The sequence below is a fragment of the Lithobates pipiens genome, unplaced genomic scaffold, assembly GCF_037356315.1.
Source record: "Lithobates pipiens isolate NorthernLeopardFrog02 unplaced genomic scaffold, aLitPip1_a1.2 Scaffold_35, whole genome shotgun sequence".
NCBI lineage: Eukaryota > Metazoa > Chordata > Amphibia > Anura > Ranidae > Lithobates > Lithobates pipiens.
This window is the reverse complement of record NW_027507811.1, coordinates 16,574,259-16,595,441: the sequence shown is the minus strand read 5'-3', so window position 1 is coordinate 16,595,441 and position 21,183 is coordinate 16,574,259. Positions and strand designations below refer to the sequence as shown.

General features: G+C 44.4%; 3 protein-coding genes across 3 annotated transcripts in view; all 3 read right to left on the bottom strand.

Annotated features, from left to right (window-relative positions):
• The window catches only part of LOC143955519 (uncharacterized), a 346,177-nt gene that overhangs the window by 49,190 nt on the left and 275,804 nt on the right, over positions 1-21,183 (bottom strand). Inside the window, exons 8-9 of the mRNA XM_077465552.1 lie at positions 2,059-2,259; positions 1,816-1,945 (exon numbers count right to left, since the gene is read on the bottom strand). Of these exons, the coding sequence (XP_077321678.1) occupies positions 1,816-1,945; positions 2,059-2,259 (331 nt within the window). The remainder of the gene's footprint in view (positions 1-1,815; positions 1,946-2,058; positions 2,260-21,183) is intronic.
• LOC143955873 (uncharacterized) lies at positions 12,195-14,233 on the bottom strand. The gene has a single exon (XM_077465992.1). The coding sequence runs from the start codon at positions 13,274-13,276 to the stop codon at positions 12,431-12,433; it is 846 nt and encodes a 281-aa protein (XP_077322118.1). The 5' UTR covers positions 13,277-14,233; the 3' UTR covers positions 12,195-12,430.
• Positions 16,707-21,183, bottom strand: part of LOC143955394 (uncharacterized) — a 36,286-nt gene continuing 31,809 nt past the window's right edge. Inside the window, 2 exon segments of the mRNA XM_077465450.1 lie at positions 16,707-17,574; positions 18,696-18,913. Coding sequence (XP_077321576.1) covers positions 16,891-17,574; positions 18,696-18,913 — 902 coding nt within the window. The 3' untranslated portion in view covers positions 16,707-16,890.

Below are 21,183 nucleotides of genomic sequence, written 5' to 3'. Positions count from 1 at the left end.
CGTTCTATTGAGGAATGGAGATGGACCTTTCATATGGTGTACAGTATCTCCTCCTCATTTGTTGGGAACATGACGTTATATTGAGGAATGGAGATGGACCTTTCATATGATGTACAGTATCTCCTCCTCATTTGTTGGGAACATGACGTTCTATTGAGGAATGGAGATGGACCTTTCATATGGTGTCCAGTATCTCCTCCTCATTTGTTGGGAACATGACATTGTATTGAGGAATGGAGATGGACCTTTCATATGTTGTACAGTATCCCCTCCTCATTTGTTGGGAACATGACGTTATATTGAGGAATGGAGATGGACCTTTCATATGGAGTACAGTATCTTCTCCTCATGTGTTAGGAACATGACGTTATATTGAGGAATGGTGATGGACCTTTCATATGATGTACAGTATCTCCTCCTCATTTGTTGGGAACATGACATTATATTGAGGAATGGAGATGGACCTTTCATATGGTGTACAGTATCTCCTCCTCATTTGTTGGGAACATGACGTTATATTGAGGAATGGAGATGGACCTTTCATATGGTGTACAGTATCTCCTCCTCATTTGTTGGGAACATGACGTTATATTGAGGAATGGAGATGGACCTTTCATATGGTGTACAGTATCTCCTCCTCATTTGTTGGGAACATGACGTTATATTGAGGAATGGAGATGGACCTTTCATATGGTGTACAGTATCTCCTCCTCATTTGTTGGGAACATGACGTTATATTGAGGAATGGAGATGGACCTTTCATATGGTGTACAGTATGTCCACTTCATTTGATGGGAACATTAGGTAGTGCAGTAGACACAAAGAACTGAAGAATGATCTACTGTATCGTGTACAATACATCTACCTCGTTTGTTTTACACACTAAGAGGTGGGGGTAGGTACGTTGACGATATTCATATGTACAGCTTTGTATGGTACAATATTTTTATCATCACACCTTGAGAAATTCTTTGTTATGTGAGAATATATATACTGTATTTTCTGTCAAATAGGTTTAAGAATAGACAGAGATGCCCAAGGCAGCTTGTAGCAGGAGTAATTTATTCTAAGTGAAGTCTGTAATTCAGGACAAAGCCCAGGTACAAATCCTGAAAGGTAGAGGCATTTATTAGTACACTGCTGCCCTGCTAGAGGGTCCGAACCCCCATTGGCCAAAAAATAATGGCCAGAAACAGGTGGCCCTCTACCGCCCATGGGCAGCACCGACTACCCATCTTAGGGTTAGGTTTTAGGTTTCCCCAAAAAAAAAGCAACCATGTATGAGTAAGCTCTAGTTAGAGTGGAACGTCTTGGGGTGACTGTCATCCAGATGGAACAGAGTTGAATCAACTTGAACAAGGCTTTTAAAACAGTCAGCAGCTTCCTCTCTTCTTCATGATTTTTATTTTTATGGATGGAGTCTTTGTAGCGGCCAGCAACTGCAAGCAACCAACTCTCTGAGTTGGATGAAATGTTGGTGATGATTGCCTACATCAGCCTTTCTCAACCTTTTCAACACAGAGGAACCCTTGAAATGGTTCTCCGGTCTCGGGGAACCCCTGCTAAAAATTAGAAATCGACAACTCCTGATACATTAGTGTGATGGTCAGTGGGAAGAATGTTCCTTACACTTGAGGTCAGTGGGAAGAATTACCTCCTTACAGATAGCTAAAAAGATCAATGGTGTCAGTGGGAATTTATCCGAGAGGCAGAAATGGCCCAATGCTGAAGGAACCCCTAGCAACCTCTGGAGGAACCCTGGTTGAGAACCACTGGCCTACATTATCTCTTGTATCACATCACAGTATGGCTTACCTGACCCAATATCTAGAGAGGTTTCCTCCTTTTTAATAATTATCCTCACTCCAACCTCCTCCACAGACTGCTGGTCTCCCCTCTCGCACATCTCTTCCTCTTCAGCTTTAACATCACTTGCCTCCTCACCCTAAAGCAACAGAATGATATTAAATCTTTAATCCCTGAGCACTTAAAGCTAAAAATAACATGATAAATATAATTTCACGAAGCTTGGAGTTTCAGACTCTTTGTTCTATCTACCTGATGATGGTGGGGGATGGTGTGACCTTCCTGTGTGGAATACAGAGGACGGGGACATCTCTCTGGTGGGCTCTTGGTATCGGGTGGCTCCATCATAACCTTCTTGTATCCTTCTGAAAACTCTTCCATCACATCAACCTCATCATACTCCTCTTTTATCTCCTCTTTAACAAGGATTTTTAAATACTGCAGATCTCCGCTCTGTGTTTATAATAATATAAAAAGATTTTAATGATTATAAACCAATTGAAACACAGACCCAAAGGTTATGTTGAGCATTCTTCTACCTGATGATGGTGGGGGATGGTGTGACCTTCCTGTGTGGAATACAGAGGACGGGGACATCTCTCTGGTGGGTTCCCATTACTGGATCCATCTGTAGGAAACACACACACTGACTGAATACATTGTTTCTATGTGTTTATCAGATGATGGGGGATCTAGGTGGAGCCTCCGTACTGCTCTCTCCTTTACAATAAAGTCTCCTCTTACCCGGTGATGTGAGGGGCGGCTGATTGTCCATCATGACGTCCTGTGGTCTTGTTGGTGACTTCTAGAACCTTCTAGCCATTTCCATCAGGTGTCAGAGAGTGAGGAACGGATGGAATAGTAGGATGGCTGCTGGGTGTAGGTCACTCATCAGATGTCTTCTTCACTACTTTAGTCCTATTAAAAGGAGACACTAATAAATATTACTAATTGCATTCCCGGAGTTCTCTGCACATCTTTTGTCTTGTTTGATCTTCATTCACAGGGATAAAAGGGATGTCATGCAATATTTACAGAATCCTCCTTCTAAGGTTAAAATAGAGAACGTCGCCGGAAATGACGGCATGCGTAGACAACACCTCGACCGGGTTTCGCCCTGATTGGACGTCTTCAGGAAGTTCAGAAATAAAAAGTAGGGATGTCATGTGATACTCTTATTGGGATAATCACACAGCACTGCGGTATATGTCAGAGCTATAAAAAAAATGTATAATAATAATAATGTGTGACTGTGGGGGAGGGGCATTAGAGTGTAAGCTCCTCTGGTACAGAGACTGATTTGACTGGCTCTGTGATCTCTGTACAGCATTGCGGTATATGTCAGAGCAATATAAATGTATAATAATAATAATAATAATAGTGTGTGGCTGTGGGGGAGACTACATTAGAGTGTAAGCTCCTCTGGTACAGAGACTGATGTGACTGGCTCTGTGATCTCTGTACAGCACTGCGGTATATGTCAGAGCTATAGAAATGTATAATAATAATAATAGTGTGTGGCTGTGGGGGAGACTACATTAGAGTGTAAGCTCCTCTGGTACAGAGACTGATGTGACTGGCTCTGTGATCTCTGTACAGCACTGCGGTATATGTTGGAGCAATAGAAAGCAATAAAATAAGTAATATTTTGTTCTATGTGTGTTGTCTGCTGGAGATAAAAGACATCACAGTGACTATGGAGGAAGAGGACGGACACGACGGGGGGGGGGGGGGGGGGTGTTACTGGGTGTAAATAGAAAATAATATCTTATTACCTCCTCTGCTGCCACTTCCAGCAATGTCTCCTCTCTACGTCTGCTCAACCGGAATTTCCTGTCTTCATAGGACTATTTCCTCCCCCTACCCTGTAGATTCCACTCAGTGATGTCCCCTCCTAGTGGTGAATATAGGAACTTCAGCCTCCATTCCAGATTTACAGTATAGAAAGGCGGACTGTTATAAATATGTTTTTAATGTGTTATAAATATTTTTTGGGGAAATCACCGTCATACCCGAGCACAATTTACTGTCTCTTCTATTGGCTTTCATACTTCTCCTTTTGTATATATAGACCTGGACCTGAACAATCCTTGCTATGACATTCTGGCAATCAGTGGCGGTTGGTGGTATTTTTTTTGGGGGGGGGGGGCAAACAGTGCACCCACAGCCACCCCCCCCCCCCCCCCCCCGGTCGGGTCACATGAACCCCAACCACCAGCACTTACTCCATCTATAGTGCAGCCATCACTTCCCTCCGGGTGCTACTCCTTCTTGGCATCACTTCACCTTCCGCTGTGCTTCCTCTTCCCTGGCCAATGGCATCCTTTCGGCCAATCAGGAAACGGAAATGGGTCTTCCTGATTGGCTGGGAGGAGAATCAGGAAGATAATAGCGAATATTAATTTGCTATTGTCACACAACTGGGTGGGCTCACCGAGCCCATCCTTTTATGAAGCCTTTTAGAGCCTCAGGCATGCTTCAAAAAAAAAACCTCATTGGAATTCATGTGTCCGGCGCCACACATGTACTGTAGATTAGGGGGCCGGACCGATGGGCACCCGTGCTCCCCTAATGGACGGGCCGCCACTGCTGGTAATGATGAGTGTAGTGCTACCCCAGCAGGAGCCACTTGAATTCTTGTTTGCCCAGGTCTCCCACTGAATAATCCACAGCCAGGCACAGGGTATTTTCACACACTCTTCCGATCGTTATCTCCGATGACCAGTCTAGAGGATTTGTGTTTGATGTTTTATTTGGAGAATCTGGATGGGAGAAGGGAATTAGTAGGATGCTTCAAATGAACTATTCACATATGAGGACAACTTTCTTAGTACAAATATGTAGCAGGCTGTACAGATGTAGTAGTACCCCCCTGCCCTCCAAAGGCCCGAAGGTAATCTCCAGAGTCAGGAGCAGCTGATATTCCTCCTCAGGGTGCAGGTCACTGGGCATGGTGGGTGTAATGCAAGTTAGACACTTGGGCACCAGTCACTTTTTTGTATGCAACCAAAGAGAATAAGTGCAAAAAAATGAATAAAAACACACCCTGCAAGATAAAGGCATAATGAGCTAGTATGCATAGCATACTAGCTCATTATGAATTACTTACCCGAGAAGGAATTCCCCGCAACCATCCTCGTCTCCCCCTCAGGCCACCGACATGTCGCCCGGGGCTGCTTCCAGGTATCATGGCTCCGGCGCGGCGATGATGTCACTCCCACGCGCGGGAGCCCGCCGCGAATGGCACAGTACAATTGAAGCAACGGCACGTACTGCCATTGCTTCAGTTGGCTTAAGTGCGCATGTGCCGCATGACGTCGGCACATGCAAATAAAGGGATATCTCCTAAACCGCGTAAGTTTAGGAGATATCCAGTGCAGCAACAGGCAAGCCTAATTATAGGCTTGCCTGTAGTTTAAAGTGGTTGTAAAGGGTTTACAACCACTTTAACAAGAACTGGTGGAGAGAGGGTTTAGGGCCAGGACACCCTTAGGCAGATGCAATAGAATTGGCAGACTCCGCAGACCAAAAATAGTAATAGGCAGACAGCTATATAGGTTCAGGACTTACGGACTGCCGCACGCCGATAAAGGTCCTAAATTAGAAGAGGAATATCGTTGTTATGGCAGCAGCTGGCTGCCATAACCCCGGTATCCTCTTCTTCGGCCGGCAGTCCACTTTCTGATAATGGTGGTCTCTGTGGCGGATTCGCCGCAAGATCACTTTTATCGGCGGCGCTCCGGTGCTCTCAGATGATGGCCCCCACCTGTCTCCATACCATTGCAGGACAGAAGCAAAGTCAAAACGTCACTTCCACCCATAGATCTTAAAGGGCCATTTAAAAAAAAAATATTTTAAATGACAATTTTGTTTGCATTTTAGTGTAAATATGAGATCTGAGATCTCATATTTAAAGAGGAAGTAAACCCTGATGGGTTTACTTCCTCTTTCATTCCCTGCAAAGGCAAAGCATAATGGACTACTATGCATCGCATAGTAGCCCATTATGTGTCACTTACCTGACACAGGAGCCAGCGAAGTCGCTGCCGTCCCCTGTAGTCCGCCGCATCCATCTTGCTGGTGGCGTCTCGCAGCTCCGCCGCTGTCATTCGGTGAAGCCGCGATGACGTCACTCCCGCGCATGCGCACGGGAGTCGACACGCGCGGCAGCTCCATTCTTGGAAATGCCCCGCTCAGTGCGCCTGCGCGCCGCTGTCTACGGCGCATGCGCCGTAGACAGCGGTGCCCGTTTTCGGGCAAATATCTCCTAAACCATATAGGTTTAGGAGATATTGCTTGGACCTACAGGTAAGTCTTAATCTAGGCTTACCTGTAGGTCAAAGAGGTTTGTAAGGATTCACAACCACTTTAAGAGGTCCTGTCATGCTTTTTTTTTTATATTATAAGGGGTGTTTACAATTCTTGTGATAGGAATAAAAGTGACACAAAAAAAAAAAAGAACAGTGTAAAAATAAAAAAATTAAAAAAAATAATAATAAATAAGATTTTTTTTTTTTTTAACGCACCCGACCCACCGAGCTCGCGTGCAGAAGCGAACGCATACGTGAGTAGCGCCCACAAATGAAAACAGTGTTCAAACCACACATGTGAGGTATCGCTGCGATCGCAAATACGGTGTGAAAGAATGTATTGCAACAACCACCATTTTATTCTCTAGGGTGTTAAAAAAAAAAAGTATAATGTTTGGGGGTTCTAAGTAATTTTCTAGCAAAAAAAAAAATGTTTTTAACTTGTAAACAACAAATCTCAGAAAGAGGCTCGGTCCTTAAAGCGGAGTTCCACACAAAAATGGAACTTCCGCTTTTCCGAAATCCGACGGACTGTTTCGATGTTAAATTTTAAAAACAGCGGCAAACCTGCTGATCTCACAGGTTTGCTAATATGACAGAACAGCGCTGCTTTCATAATTCAACATGTAAACAGTCCGATGGATTTCCAAATACTGTATTTCACCTTATAAGCTCCGTTTCCTGTTAACAATAACTGAAATGCAAAACTCTGGTGGGTGTAACAAGATGTCCGCTTGTCCCCCTTCTCAGTGTATCCTTGCTGTGGAGGAGTGCGGGGTGTAGCAAGATGGCGGCAAAGGAACGCCACTTCCGTTACCAATTCTGATGGGTCGCCATTAGGGTTGCAACCATTTCTTCGAACCAAACCCGAACACTTCAGTGGCCTGGGACACCCTTGGGTGCCCCAAGGAGAGTAGTAATGTGGTGTGCATAGCGTGCCGCAGCAAACGGTGGGTGTGGCCAAATTGCTCTTTCTGACATCACCCTGCCACCCAGTGATGCCGAACTTGCCCCAAGACAGCCGCCTGCAGCTCCCGAGTGGCAACAGATGTGACTATCTTGGTTACTTGAGCAGCCACTGCCTGGTCTGAACAACATGTCAGTCTGCCTGAAACCTGGAAACATGATTCAAAACCCTGACTGTCCGGGTGAATCCTGGACAGGTGGCAACCCTAGTCGCCATATCTGACACCGCCCTTATGCATCATACACACGTTCCGATTATCGTACGACGCATTGTTTGCATTTTGTTGCATAAAACTAATATCGAATACAACAGTGCAAAATGTGCTCTATGAAAAGTAAGATTTTTGTCATACGATTCTGGAAAAACCTTCCAGTGTGCGTAGCTACGTATCTAAAATGATGTCAAATACGCGTGACCCCTGTGTCCTTTCGGTTTATTTTCGTGTTTCCGATCATGCGCGGCGTTCGTCTATCAATATTTAGCGGACGCAATACTGCACTGATTAAACGATTGTCGTATGATGGGCTGTCGTCCGAGCAAAGTTTTTGTTTTTGTCCCTTTGGATTTTGTTGGGCGGCTGTCGAAAGCTGTGTACTAATGATCAGATTATCAAACGATCAATCCGAAAGCGATTTTTGTCATCCGATAATCGGAAACGTGTGAACGAGACATTAGCTATCACTACAGAGAACCCAATGTATCCTAGGAGCGGAGCCATATTTCCGAGGTCAGGCCTATTGCTAGAAATAGAAAGTTGTCTTCAGCAAAATGGCCGCCAGCGCCCAGAGATATCCCTGAACTGGAGACACTTTTGTGAGGAGAGCACAGTGCGGGGTCGGTGCTCTATGGGGAAGCTGTGTGAGAGAAATGAGTGTGTGTGAATTCACTCTACAAGAAGCCCTCACTGCCGACGCCATAGTGTGTATTAACCCCTTCATTGCCTTCCCTAGTCTGTGTACATTAACCCTTCATGGTGAGTAGAAATATGAACCCCTCGTTGTCTCCTATAGTGAGTGTACATTAACCCCTTCATAGTGAGAGTATTATCCCTCATCGCTCCCTACAGTCTCTTTACATTCTCCTCAGGTAATATTGGGGGAAGTACAATTCCTCCTGGGGGGGTAATTATTTCTGTGTGACCCCCCACTGCGGAGATTTCCCCTCACTTCCTGTCCCTGTGACACCGGTAGACAAAACAGGAGGGGCTGTCACCTGGTCAGCGGTTGTAACTTGGCGTGCACCGATATATTGGACACAGGAAATTATTGGGCGAAAATAGCGTTTGCCGATAGAAAAAAAAAAAAGTGCCGATAATGGTATACTGCCTCCAATTGACTTCAATACAAAAATGTCTCCTATTGACTTCAATGCAAAATCACGTTCCATTGACTTCAATGCAAAATCACGTTCCATTGACTTCAATGTAAATACGCCCCCTATTGACTTTAATGCAAAATTGCATTCCATCGACTTCAATGCAAAATCGTGTCTCTTTGACTTCAATGTAAAAATGCCCCCTATTAACTGCAATGCAAAATCGCGTTTCATTGACTTTAAAGAAAAAATGCCCCCCCCCATTGACTTCAATGCAAAAATGTCCCCTATTAACTGCAATGCAAAATCGCGTCTCATCGACTTTAATGAAAAAATGCCCCCCCCATTGACTTCAATGCTAAAATGTCCCCTATGAAAGCGGTTCTTCACCCTAAAGGGGAAGTTCCGCTAATCTGATCCCTCCCCCCCTCCGGTGCCACAGTCGGCACCTTTCAGGGGGGAGGGGGGTGCAGTTACCTGGATAATCCAGGTATCTGCACCCACTTCCGGGCAGACCGCCGCAGACCCCAGCAAACGCTCCGCCCCCGTTGTGTTCTGGGAAACACACAGTTCCCAGGACACAGTGGGGGACCATAAGAGACGCGCAGCGCGACTCGCGCATGCGCAGTAGGGAACCGGGCAGTGAAGCTGTAATGCTTCACTTCCCGATTCCCTGACAGAGGATGGCGGCGGGGGCAGCAGTGAGACGAGCGATCGCTCATCATCTGCCGCCGACATCGCTGGACCCTGGGACAGATAAGTGTGATTTTATTAAAAGTCAGCAGCTGCAATATTAGTAGCTGCTGGCTTTTAATATTTTTTTTTTCTAGGTGCAGAACCACTTTAACTGCAATGCAAAATCGCGTCTCATTGACTTTAATGCAAAAATCCCCCCCCCCCATTGACTTCAATGCAAAAATGCGCCCCATTGACTGTAACGCAAAAACACCCCCTAATGACTTCAATGCAAAATGTGTCTCATTGAATTTAATGTAAAAATGCATCTCAATGACTTTAATGCAAAAATGCCCCGCCTATTGACTTCAATGCAAAATTGCATCCCATTGACTGTAACGCAAAAACGCCCCCTATTGACTTTAATCCAAACTCACGTCCCATTGACTTCAATCTAAAAACGCCCACTATTTATTACAATACAAAAACGCCCCCATTGACTTTAATGCAAAATCATATCCCATTGACTTCAATGCAAAATCGCCCCCTATTGACTTCAATGCAAAATCATATCCCATTGACTTAAATGCAAAATCGCTTCCTATTGACTTCAATGTAAAAACCCCCCTTTTGACTTCACTGCAAAAACGCCCCCTGTTGACTTCAATGCAAAATCGTATCTCATTGACTTCAATGCAAAAAAACACCATTGAAAAAACACCTTGAGAAGATGTTAGGGGCTACTTGAGGGTTCCTCCAGAGTTTGTTAGGGGTTCCTAGCACCCTCTACCTAGTATGTGATCCAGCACTTCCAGGTTGGGGGAGCGCATGTGTCGTAATTAGACACAGCACAAGCCGATCAGCAGGTGGCGACCAATGGATGACCAATAGATGACCAATGGATGACCAATAGATGACCAATGGATGACCAATAGATGACCAATGGACGACCAATGGATGACCAATTGATGACAAATTGATGACCAATGGATGAACAATGGATGAACAATAGATGAACAATTGATGACCAATGGATGACCAATTGATGACAAATTGATGACCAATGGATGAACAATAGATGAACAATTGATGACCAATAGATGACCAATGAATGAACAATTGATGACTAGGGATGAGTCCCTTCGGTTCGCACCAGAACATGCTAACAGGCAAAAAAATTGGCAGAACACACAAACACAATATCCCATTGACTTCAATGCAAAATCGCTTCCTATTGACTTCAATGCAAAATCACGTCTCATTGAAAAAACACCTTGAGAGGATGTTAGGGGCTACCAATGGATGACCAATAGATGACCAATGGATGACCAATAGATGACCAATGGACGACCAATGGATGACCAATTGATGACAAATTGATGAACAATGGATGACCAATGGATAAACAACCAATGGATAAACACCAATGGATGAACGATGGATGAACAATAGATGACCAATGGAAAAACAATGGATGAAAAATTGATGACCAATGGATGAACAATTGAACACCAATGGATGAACAATGGATGACCAATGGAGGACCAATAGATAATCAATGGATGACCAATGAATGAACAATAGAGGAACAATAGATGACCAATAGATGACCAATGAATGAACAATTGATGACTAGGGATGAATCGAACACCCCCCCCCCTCCGGTTCGGTTCACACCAGAACATGCAAACAGGCAACAAATTTGGCAGAACACACGAACACCTTTAAAGTCTATGAGACACGAACATGAATAATCAAAAGTGTTCATTTTAAAGGCTTATATACAAGTTATTGTCATTAAAAAGTGTTTGGGGACACGGGTCCTGCCCCAGGGGACATGTATCAATGCAAATTTTTATTTTTTAAGCGACCGTTTTTTCAGGAGCAGTGATTTTTTTTTAATGCTTAAAGTGAAACAATAAAAATGAAATATTCCTTTAAATATCATGCCGGGGGGGGGGGGGGGTGTCTTTAGTATGCCTGTAAAGTGGCGCAGTTTTCCCGTGTTTAGAACAATACCACAGCAAAATGACATTTCTAAAGTAAAAATTGTCATTTAAAACTGATAGCGGCTATAATGAATTGTTGGGTCTCGCCAATATAGATAAAACTGATTGAAAAAAAGAGCATGGGATCCCCCCAGTCCATTACCAGGCCCTTTGAGTCTGGTATGAATATTAAGGGGAATCCCGAAATAAAAATGAAAAAAAAAATTGCATGGGGGTCCCCCCAAATTCCATACCAGGCCCTTCAGGTCTGATATGGAAATTAGGAGGAACCCTGCGACAAATTTAAAAAATGGCATAGGGATCCCCCCAAAATCCATACCAGACCCTTATCCGAGCATGCAACCTGGCAGGCCGCAGGAAAAGAGGGGGGGATGAGAGACCGCTCCCCCCATCCTGAACCATACCAGGCCACATGCCCTGAACATGGGGAGGGTGCTTTGGGGTCTGTGGGGGAATGCGGGGGGGGCTTCCTGGAATCTGGAAGCCCCCTTTAACAAGGGGACCCCTAGATCCCAGCCTCCCCGCTATGTGAAAAAAGTGTCAAAAATGGTAAAAAAGACAAGAGACAGCTTGGGACAAGCCCTTTATTAAAAAATAAAAAAATAAAAATGTCCAGCGATGTCCATTCATCTTCTATCACGCTGCCCGACGGTCCGAAAAAGAAAAGAAAAAAGACGCAACCGCTCCGCCTCCATGGGAGGCTCCTGCCGACTGACGCTTCTTCTCTGTAACAGTCCTTATATAGCTGAGGGCAGGGGCACCAGGTGACGTAAACAGGTGACCCCGCCCCCCTCTAACGCCACAGGAAGTGCGGTCAACAAATTGTTTCCAGTCCACTGATCCAGACCGCGGCCCGGACCAGCACCCAATCAGTAGAGGAGGGATTGCCTTCACCTGGAGCGGTTTCTTTTGCTTTTCCTATTGTCTTTATGGACCTTGCTTTGTGCACTGGTGGGCAGTCATGTTGGAACAGGAAGGGACCATCCCCAAACTGTTCCCACAATGTTGGGAGCATGAAATTGTCCAAAATGTCTTGGTATGTTGACACCTTAATAGTTCCCTTCAGTGGAACAAAGGGGCCAAGCCCAACCCCTGAAAAGCCCAACCCCACACCATAATCCCCCTTCCACCAAATGATTTGGACCAGTGCACAAAGCAAGGTCCATAAAGACATGGATGAGCGAGTTTGGGGTGAAGAAACACGTCCTGCACTCAGCACAAGGAAAAGGGCACTTGACCCCCGTGTGACTGCTCTGATGTGCAAGAAGCTCTTCTTTCCGAGTAAATCTCTTCCCGCACTCTGAACATGCAAAAAAAAGGAACGCTCTCCTGTGTGACTTCTCTGGTGTCTACGAAGGTCCCATTTCCACATGTAAGATTTCGAGCACTCCATACAAGAAAAAGGGACGTTCTCCCAAGTGACCTCTCTGGTGTGCAAGAAGTTGCACTTTCTGCAAGAAAGATTTCCCACACTCCGAACAGGGAAATGGACGATCGCTCGTGTGACCTTTCTGTTGTGTAAGAAGGTCTGCTTTGTGAAAAAAACATTTCCCGCATTCTGAACATGGAAAGGGGCGCACCCCTGTGTGACCCTTCTGGTGTGTAAGAAGGTACCCTTTCCGTATGAAACATTTTCCGCATTCTAAACACAAGAAGGGACGTTCGCCTGTGAGACTTTTTCGATGTGTAAAGAAGCTGTCCTTTCTGAGTGAAACACTTCCCGCACTCTGGACAGGCAATAGGACACTCGCCTGTGTGACTTCTCCGGTCCGGTGTGCAAAAAGTCCGCTTTTACGAGTTGGATTTTGAATGCTCCTGTTTCTGAGTTCTTTGATCTTCATCAAGAGATGGTTTAGATGAAGAACGTTTTCTAAATTCGGAATCCACATTTTTGAAAGATGGAATACTTGGGTAATGTTCTTTGACTTTTCAAGATTAGATGGATCTGTTACTTTATCAGAGCAGGAAAGTCCGAAATGTATGTTTCTGGGAGTTCTCTCTGAGAAGTTCCCTTCTCTTGGAGAAGATTGTGTGATGCTCTTACGTTCGGCGCTGTAATCCGAAGATATTAGATGACCATACAAGGTATTCAGGACCATTTTGCCCACCTGTTGGAAATATTCAAAGAGCGTGATTTTTTTGAGTTTTTTCATGTTTTCTATTGTAGTATTCAAAAGTCTTTTTACCCCAGGCATGAAGTTAGGTACAGGAACACCAATACTATAAAAAAAAAGAGACGGCTTTTTTGAGCTGGAACTTGGTAGAACTCAGTTCCACCATGCCTGGCTCATGGTTCCTTGCTCACCACTATCACTGGTGCAGGAGCCCGGGGTGCAGTGCGGATGCCGAAAACCCCCACTGGATGATCTCCCAGCAAGTGAGAGAGGCGGAGCAAAGTACAGTGTGCGGGGAGGTACTAGAGTCGACAGGGGTGCTCAACCTTTTGAAGGACGAGGGCCACTTAAGTGATTTGGTAGCCGGTCGTGGGGCAAAATGAAATGAAATGGTTCAGAATTTTCAAATTATTTTATTATGAATCACATAATGAACATTTTCCTCCTGGAGCCACCGAACGAGGAGGAGAAGCCGGCTTTCAGTGGTTGCAGGAGGAAAATTGAGAGGATCAGTTATTGACCTGGGCATGTTCCCCATGACCTTGGTCCCCGCTGTACCTAATTCTGGGATTACCCCACAGAGATTTGAAATTCCTACTCTTCCTCTTCTCTGTGCAGCACTTCTAGGATGGACCAGGTCAATTCATTGTGCTGTGCTGGCCAATCAGAATAAATCTATTCCATCAACCATCTTCACCCAATCTTCAAAATCATCAACCATCTTTACCTGATCTACAAAATCATCAACCTTCTTTGCTTGATCTACAAAATCATCAACCATCTTTACCTGATCTACGAAATCATCAGCCATCTTTACCTGATCTACAAAGACAAGACTGCTCCATTTCGCTATTATTTGCTTTTATCCTATTGTGGGCTTAAATCTACTTCATGCATATTACCATTGAATACGACCCTGGGTGCTTTATATACCTCGAGATCAAATAGAGTGGGTAAATATTTTTTCGAGGACGGACTCAGCAATAACCTGAGTCCATCCTCAGCTTATTGCCCCCCATGTTCACTTCGGATGAGACATCCATTTCTGGATGTCTCTAGCGCACCTGCCGGCTTCTGCTTTGGCTTTACATTGGTGAGTCGAGCTGCTTTTTGTGCAGAGTAAACTCCACTAATTTATATATATATGGTAACTTTATTATAACATTGCTTTATGAATTTATATATTATGTGTTTGTAATTCAGAGACTGTATTTATTATTATTATCATTTCTAGATGCTATGACACCTCCTGAAGAAGCGACTTGGTCGCAAAACTAGTTGAGGATATTGTCTATATCTGCATCGATCTTCCTTTCTTCCCCCTCATTAGATGAGGGGCAGTTCAGTGTAATGTTTTCTCTGTATGTAATTATGTCATAGCAAGTCTCTGTCTGTGTTGTTATTTATGTACTTTTTATATTTTTGTAATAAAAACATATCATTTTAATCATTTGGAATTATGTTCAACCATTGGGTATCAAGATTGTCCTTTAACCACTATTGATGTTACATGGCAATTTTTTGTGGAGCAGTCCATGTTAACTCGCTCTTGTCTTCAACCATCAACTGTCAACCATCTTTACCTGATCTATGAAATCATCAACCATCTTTACCTGATATACGAAATCATCAACCATCTTTACCTGATCTACGAAATCATAAACCTTCTTTACCTGATCTACGAAATCATAAACCTTCTTTATCTGATCTACGAAATCATCAACCATCTTTACCTGATCTACGAAATCATCAACCTTCTTTACCTGATCTACGAAATCATAAACCTTCTTTACCTGATCTAAGAAATCATCAACCATCTTTACCTGATCTACGAAATCATCAACCTTCTTTACCTGATCTACGAAATCATCAACCTTCTTTACCTGATCTACGAAATCATCAACCATCTTTACCTGATCTACGAAATCATCAACTTGCTTTACCTGATCTACGAAATCATCAACCTTCTATGCCTGATCTACGAAATCATCAACCTTCTTTACCTGATTTAAGAAATCATCAACCATCTTTACCCGAGCTATGAAATCTTCAACCTTCTTTACCTGATCTACGAAATCATCAACTTTCTGTGCCTGATCTACGAAATCATCAACCTTCTTTACCTGAACCATTTTTACCTGATCTATGAAACACGCTACTAGATACTAGAGTCCATCTTCTACTGCTTTTTTTTTTCCTTTTGCAGAGTTTTTCTTTGAACATTGTTTGTGGATGTTGGGCACTAGTTGGAAGTTTCCCAAAACTCTTCAAACGCCATGTACTCATCTGGCTGTCTCCTGTCCTTCTTTCCGTGCTTGGCAACCACACTTCCATTTACCTTCCTTATCTCCTTCTATCTCATGCAACCCAACTCCCATCTTCCCACCATGTCATTTTCCAGTACGATAAAGCAAACCATCCTTACCTGGTCTCCAGAATCATGAACCATCTATACCTGGTCTTCAAAATCATCAACCACTTTTACCTGGTTTCCAGAATCATGAACCATCTATACCTGGTCTTTGAAATCATCAACCACTTTTACCTGGTCTCCAGAATAATGAACCATCTATACCTGGTCTTCGAAATCATCAATCACTGTTACCTGATCTCCCAAATCATCAACCATCTTTACCTGGTCTATGAAATAATCAACCATTTTTACCTGATCTCCCAAATCATCAACCATTTTTACCCTGTCTCTGAAATAATCAACCATCTTTACCTGGTCTCCAAAATCATCAACCATCTTTACCAGGTCTCCAAAATCATCAACCATCTTTACCAGGTCTCCAAAATCATCAACCATCTTTACCCGATCTTCAAAATCATCAACCATTTTAACCTGGTCTACGAAATAATGAACCATATTTACCTGATCTCCAAAATCATCAATAATTTTTAACTTGTCTCTGAAATAATCAACTATCTTTACCAGGTCTGCAGAATCATCAATCGTTTTTACACAATCTTCGAAATCATCAACCATCTTTACCTGATCTACGAAATCATCAACCATCTTTACCTGATCTACGAAATCATCAACCTTCTTTGCCTGATCTTGGAAATCATCAACCATCTTTACCTGATCTACGAAATCATCAACCATTTTTACCTGATCTCCTAAACATGCTATACCACTAGAGTCCATCTTCTTCTCCTTGTTTTTCTTCCTTTCATGGCGTTTTTCTTTGAACATTGTTTGTGGATGTTGGGCACTAGTCAGGAGTTTCCCCAAAACTCTTCAAACGCCATGTATTCATCTGGCTGTCTCCTGTCCTTCTCCTTTCCGTGCTTGGCAACCACACTTCCTTTTTACTTTCCTTATCTCCTTCTATCTCATGCAACCCAACTCCCATCTTCCCACCAAGTCATTTTCCAGTACGATAAAGAAGTTGCTATTTCACAGTTGATCCTTCATCCAAATAAAACATCTCCTAGTTTAAATAACAAATCCGATATCGGGTAAAGTGTCTACAAAGTAAAATAAACAACTCTTCACCCCACCAGGTTTGTGTCAAGTTTTTATTGTCTGATATAAATAATAATAATACATAGGAGCCTGGAACTGTGCACACCATTCAGTAGATGTGGCCACACAAGAGATTTGCAAAAATTGATTCATTATATTTACATCCTATAATGCAAAAGTGCAAAAGAATAAATAAAACCACAAACATTTAACTCTTCTTATCTTAAAATTGTTCTGGGGATGGACTAGGCTGTGAATTATTAGCAGTGTGTCTTTTCTGGTGTATAAGAAGGTATCCTTTCTGAACAAAACATTTCCCACACACTGTGCATGAAAAGGGCCGTTCTCCTGTGTGGATTCTCTGGTGCGTAAGAAGGTTTGCCTTTTGTGCGAAACATTTCCCGCACTCTGAACATGAAAAAGGTCGCTCCCCAGTGTGGCATTTTTGATGTGTAAGAAGATGTCCTTTCCGTACGAAACACTTCCCGCACTCCGTACATGAAAAAGGGCGTGTCCCCGTGTGACTTTTCTGGTGTGTAAGAAGGTGTCCTTTTCTCATGAAACATTTCCCACACTCTGTACATGAAAAAGGACGCTCACCCGTGTGATTTCTCTGATGTATAAGAAGGAGTCCCTTCTGAGCGAAACTTTTCTCGCACTCCATACAGGAAAACGGAAGCTCGCCTGTGTGGCTCCTCTGGTGTGTAAGAAGGTGTGCTTTCTGAGTAAAACATTTCCCGCACTCTGGACAGGAAAAAGTATAATTTCCCCTGTGGCCCTTCTGGTGAGCAATAAGTACCCTTTTACGAGAAAAACATTTTCCGCACTCTGAACATGAGAAAGGACGTTGGCCAGTGTGACTTCTTTGGTGAGTAAGGCCGCGTACACACGGGCGGACTGTTCGCCCAACTTAGTCCGCTGAACAGTGTTTCAGCGGACAATCCGCTCGTGTGTGGGCTTCAGCGGACTGTTTCAGCGGACAGTTTGACGAACAAAGTCTTACGGAATTTCCGTAAGACAGTCCGTTCAAACTTGGTTTTGTCCGTCCAAACTTGGTTTCAGCGGACAGTCCGCTCGTGTGTAGGCAAGTTGGACGGACTAAGTATGGCGCATGCTCAGAACGGATTTACACGGCCGAAGTTTGCATTGCAGTGTATAGGACGTCGTTTTTCTAGTCCCGTCGTACGTGCTGTAGACGTCATCGCGCACGCTTTCAGCGGACTGTCTGCTCATCGTGTGTGGTCAAGTCCGTTCATGCAAATTTTGAACGGACTGTTTGTCGGATTGTCTGACGAACTTAGTTGGGCGAACAGTCCGCCCGTGTGTCCGCGGCCTAAGAAGGTCTCCCTTGTGAGTGAAACTTTTCCCGCACTCCGAACATGGAAATGGACGCTCACCCGTGTGACTTTTCTGGTGTATAAGAAGGTGCCCTTTACGTAGGAAACACCTTCCACACTCTGAGCAGGAAAAAGAACGCTCACCCGTGTGAATTCTCTGGTGAGCATTAAAGAGGAAGTAAACCCTGATGGGTTTACTTCCTCTTTTTTTCCCTGCAAAGGTAAAGCATAATGGACTACTATGCATCGCATCGCAGCCCATTATGTGTCACTTACCTGACACAGGAGCCAGCGAAGTCGCCGCTGTCCCCTGTAGTCCGCCGCATCCATGTTGCTGGTGGCGTCTCGCAGCTCCGACGAATCACAGCGGCGCAGCCGCGATGACGTCACTCCCGCGCATGCGCACGGGAGTCGCGTCTCGCAGCTCCGCCGCTGCCATACGGCGAAGCCGCGATGACGTCACTCCCGCGCATGCGCACGGGAGTCGACAAATTAGGCAAATCCATTCTTGGATTTGCCGCATTTAGTGCGCCTGCGCGCCGCTGTCTACGGCGCATGCGCCGTAGACAGCGGTGCCCATTTTCGGGCAAATATCTCCTAAACCATATAGGTTTAGGAGATATTGCTTGGACCTACAGGTAAGCCTTAATCTAGGCTTACCTATAGGTCCAAGTTGTTTGGAAGGGTTTACTTCCTCTTTAAGGTTTCCACTCTGTGCGAAACACTTCCCACACTCTGAACACGAGAAGGGGCGCTCACCCGTGTGGATTCTCTGGTGTGTAAGGAAGTCTCCTTTCTGATTAAAACACTTTCCGCATTCTGAACATGAAAGTGAATGTTCTCGTGTGAGAGTTCTTAGATCTTCACCAACAGATGATTTCAACGAGAAAGATTTTTGACCTTCAGAACCTAAATGACCAGAAGAGGACCTCTGAGGATTTGGCAGATCAGGCAAACACCGGCCACTGTGTAAGCTTGGATGGAATTTTTTGGTGATAGTTTGTGACTTTTTGTGAATTTTTTTTAAAACAGAGGTGTCCATTGATCTAGGAGAACTGGTATGTTGTGTATTCTTCTCTGAAGATATCATAAGATGTTCCTCCAAGGTATCCTGGATCTTAGGTCCACCTGATGGAAATATTGAAAGGACATTTTACTTTTTTGTAGCGAGGAATCATCGCATTCTGCGCTCTCATTTATCCCAAAAGTGTTCTATCGGGTTGAAGTTCCTCCACCTCAAACTCGCTCATCTATGTCTTTATGGGCCTTGCTTTGTGCACTGGTGTGCAGTCAAGTTGGAACAGGTAGGGGCCATCCCCAAACTATTCCCACAAAGTTGGGAGAATGAAATTGGCCAAAATAACTTGGTATGCTGACGCCTTAAGAGTTTGTTTCACTGGAACCGAGGGGCCAAGCCCAACCCCTGAAAAGCAACCCCACACTATAATCACCCCCTCCACCAAATGATATGGACCAGTGCACAAAGCAAGGTCCATAAAGACATGGATGGGCGAGTTTGGGGTGGAGGAGAAGTGGGAAGAAGAAATATCCCCACCAGCCAGGGGATGTCACATGCTCACTAGGGATGAGTCGAACATCCCCCTCCCCCCCCCCCCCCGATTCGGTTCACACCAGAACACGCAAACAGGCAAAAAGTTCATGCGAACTCTACTAAAGTCTATGAACATGAAAAATCAAAAAGTGCTAATTTTAAAGGCTTATATGCAAGTTATTGCCATAAAAAGTGTTTGGGGACCCGGGTCCTGCCCCAGGGGACATGTATCAATGCAAAAAAAAGTTTTTAAAACAATTGTTTTTTCAGAGAAGTGATTTTAATTTTAATAATGCTTAAGTGAAAGAAATAAAAATTAAATATTCCTTTAAATATCGTGCCGGGGGGTCCCCTTAGTCTGCCAGTAAAGTGGTGCATCAGTGGCACATCTGTCTGATGTGTAGAACAGTGCCGCAGCAAAATTACCTTTTTAAAGGAAAAAAATATAATTTAAACTTACTCGCGGCTGTAATGTATTGCCGGCTCCCGGTAATATAGATGAAAACTCAAGGAAAAAAATTATGTGGGCTCCCCCCCGTCCATACCAGACCCTTTTAAGAAGAACTGCATGTGAGTTGAGTGAGCGCCCCCCTCTTGAATCATACCAGGCCACATTCCCTCAAGATGGGGGGGCTTTGTGGACCCCCCCCAAAGCACTTTGTCCCCATTTTGATGGGGACAAGGACCTCTTCCCAGCAACTCTGGCCATTGGTTGTCGGGGTCTGTGGGTGGGGAGCTTATTGGAATCTGGAAGCCCCCTTTAACAAGGGGGCCCCCAGATCCCCCCCATGTTAATTGGTATCGGGTACATTCCTTGTGGGAATTGTCAAAAACCCTCTATTGTGGTTTTTACTTTTTGACACTTTGTTTGGTGAACAGGTAGGGGTACAATGTACCCGATACCCATTCACATAGGAGGGGAGCAGGGTAAGCCCCTCACTTGCAGACCCTGACAACCAATGGCCAGGGTTGTCGGTAAGAGGCTCTTGTCCCCATCAACATGGGAACAAGGTGCTTTGGGGGGCACCTCAAAGCATCCTCCTCATGTTGAGGGCAAGCGGGCTGGTATGGTTCAGGAGGGGGAGGTGTTTGGTCGCCCCACCCAGCAGGAAACTCGTGCATCTCTGGGCATAGCACCCTCTGTCTCCAACTCCAGGGGTACTCTGCACTCAGCCACAAGGAGAGCCCTCTCGTCACCTCAGCCTCCAGCCTGGTACGTGACATCTGCATTACTCTTGAGTCCTCCACTCTGCATAACTAACTCCTGACAACTAAACTCTGCATTATCAACTCTTGTCCTATGCGCTCTGCGTTGCTTCTGAACTCTGTACTCTGTGTTAATTACTCTTGACCTTTAAACTCTGCATTACAAACTACTGACCTCCAAACTCTGCATTACAAATTACTGACCTTTGTGTTACTTACTCTTGACTTCTCCACTCTGCATTAGCCAACTAATGACCACTACATTCTGTTTTACCTACTCTTGGCCTGTGCACTCTTGTTACTTACTCCTGAACTCTGCATTACTTACTCCTGACCTCTGAACTCTGAGTTACAAACTACTGACCTCTAAACTCTGCATTACAAATTACTGACCTCTGTGTTACTCTTGACTTCTTCACTT